The 2,256-nt window shown below is 35.6% G+C and overlaps 1 protein-coding gene across 1 annotated transcript; it reads right to left on the reverse strand.

The window, feature by feature from the left end:
* Positions 1-387: 387 nt before the first annotated feature.
* Positions 388-909, reverse strand: LOC139489948 (uncharacterized). Its single transcript, XM_071276797.1, has one exon. It carries the CDS (start codon positions 907-909, stop codon positions 388-390), a length of 522 nt encoding a protein of 173 aa, XP_071132898.1.
* Positions 910-2,256: the final 1,347 nt, after the last annotated feature.

Here is a 2,256-nt window from a genome sequence, read left to right on the forward strand (position 1 = left end):
AGAGCTGAATACGTCGATAAAAAAATAGACGAACTCAATGAACATTTCAAGTTTCGTGATTTACTACGACTGACCTTTATCGAGCGCTGATGGACCGACTCATTTTTCGGTAATTAACGTCCATGCATGGTTTATTGTGTGACTAAGTGTAGATTACCCATATATTGCTATGATATGTCAATAATAAGACTTCAAACAAAGCTAGTTGATTCTTTCACTATGCAGGACATTTTTTTTCCATGCAGATATATCTATCTTAATAAAACCAAGATTCCAAATAACCTCAACTAGTCAATAACATTAGTATTCTCAAAATAGAATGTCCTCTCACGACGCCAATAGTCATGTCAATCCACTCAATTATGACGCTTACCCTTTATTAGCAGTTCACTTGTTGGCAATAGAACGACGAATCCTTTCGAAATGAAACCAAGTGTCTATGTCGTTAACAGCAATGTTACCAAGAATTGAAATATGTCCTATGTCATGATTTGTGGGATACGGATGGTCTTTGTGTTTGTCATACCACTCCATCATTAGATTCAGTGCTTTCCAGTTGACATCTTTGTTTAGGCTGACATCTTTGTTTTGGTCGACACATGGTTTCCGGTTTCCAATATCAGCAAGGCGTTCTGTGTAGTACGTTATCAGCTGCTGACGTTGTTGGTTGAAATGGTTGTTCAATCTGCTATGATGACTCACTGGAGAACTTATTACCGCAGATAACTTGTCCATTTCTATTTGTGCCGTCACTTTGTGGTAATGTTCCGATAACAATTCCACTTCAGGATTTATGGATATTAATTCTTGAAAGCGAGCTTCTAGACGTTCAGCATGTTGAATTACTCGGTCATAAGAAGAAGCACACACGATACTGAATACTGGATTGCAGTATGACTCGTCGGCCATCGTCGTTAAAATTATTTAGACTTGTTATACGTTTCTGCTCTGAGACGAGTGTTAAACTGGAGTAACTGGCCGATTGGTGGGAGCTTTAACGTGACAACTTGGTTAGTCAATGGGGCAAAGCAATGCAGGACAATATATTTACATACATGGGTTGGTTCAAATAAGTAACACTAACGATCCTTCAGGGATGTTATCTTTAAATCCCCGCTAAATTTCTTTACGGTTTAAGTGATAGTAAATTGACCAGAAAGAAAATGAATACATTTAAATATCCCATCTCTGAATACTTTAACATGTTAAACATTAAAACTGTATTGTATATCTTTATTTGTATATGTTTAATTGTTCTGAAACAGAATGAATACATTCCTCTTTTTAAGAAAAAAACAAAAACGAAAAAAAAGGTGATATTATCCTTAAATTTTATACTAGTATTACGCTGCATATACAGATGATGTCCTCTAGATGAACATGTTTTATGACTTTGTTGACCTTCGTACTTTATATATGCTTATTTCACTTTTAACAAATGACTGCCTCACACAATGAATGTAATTCTGTTACATATTTAACGTATAGCTAGAAATCAAGTTAATAGTAAGGGTCGGTTGAAGTCTAATCTTTATAGTAATGTACCAATTGTGAACCTTCCATTTCTCTGTAGACACATTCATTGTGAACCTTCCATTTCTCTGTAGATACATTCATTATGAGCCTTCCATTTCTCCGTTTAGACACATTCATTGTGAACCTTCCATTTCTCTGTAGACACATTCATTGTGAACCTTCCATTTCTCTGTAGACACATTCATTGTGAACCTTCCATTTCTCTGTAGACACATTTCATTGTGAACCTTCCATTTCTCTGTAGACACATTCATTGTGAACCTTCTATTTCTCTGTAGACACATTCATTGTGAACCTTCCATTTCTCTGTATACAAATTCATTGTGAACCTACCATTTCTCTGTACAGTAGACACATTCATTGTAAATTTTCTATTTCTCTGTAGACACATTCAATGTAAACTTTCCATTTCTCTGTAGACACATTCATTGTGAACCTTCCATTTCTCTGTAGAAACATTCATTGTTAACCTTCCATTTCTCTGTAGACACATTCATAGTGGACCTACCATTTCTCTGTACAGTAGACACATTCATTGTAAATTTTCTATTTCTCTGTAGACACATTCGTTGTAAACGTTCCATTTCTCTGTAGACACATTCATGGTGAGCCTTCCATTTCTCTGTACACACATTCATTGTGGACCTACCATTTTTCTGTAGACAAATTCACATTCATTGTTAACCTGTCATTTCTCTGTAGACACATTCCTTGTGAACC

The sequence above is a fragment of the Mytilus edulis genome, chromosome 9 (genome assembly GCF_963676685.1).
Source record: "Mytilus edulis chromosome 9, xbMytEdul2.2, whole genome shotgun sequence".
Lineage (NCBI taxonomy): Eukaryota > Metazoa > Mollusca > Bivalvia > Mytilida > Mytilidae > Mytilus > Mytilus edulis.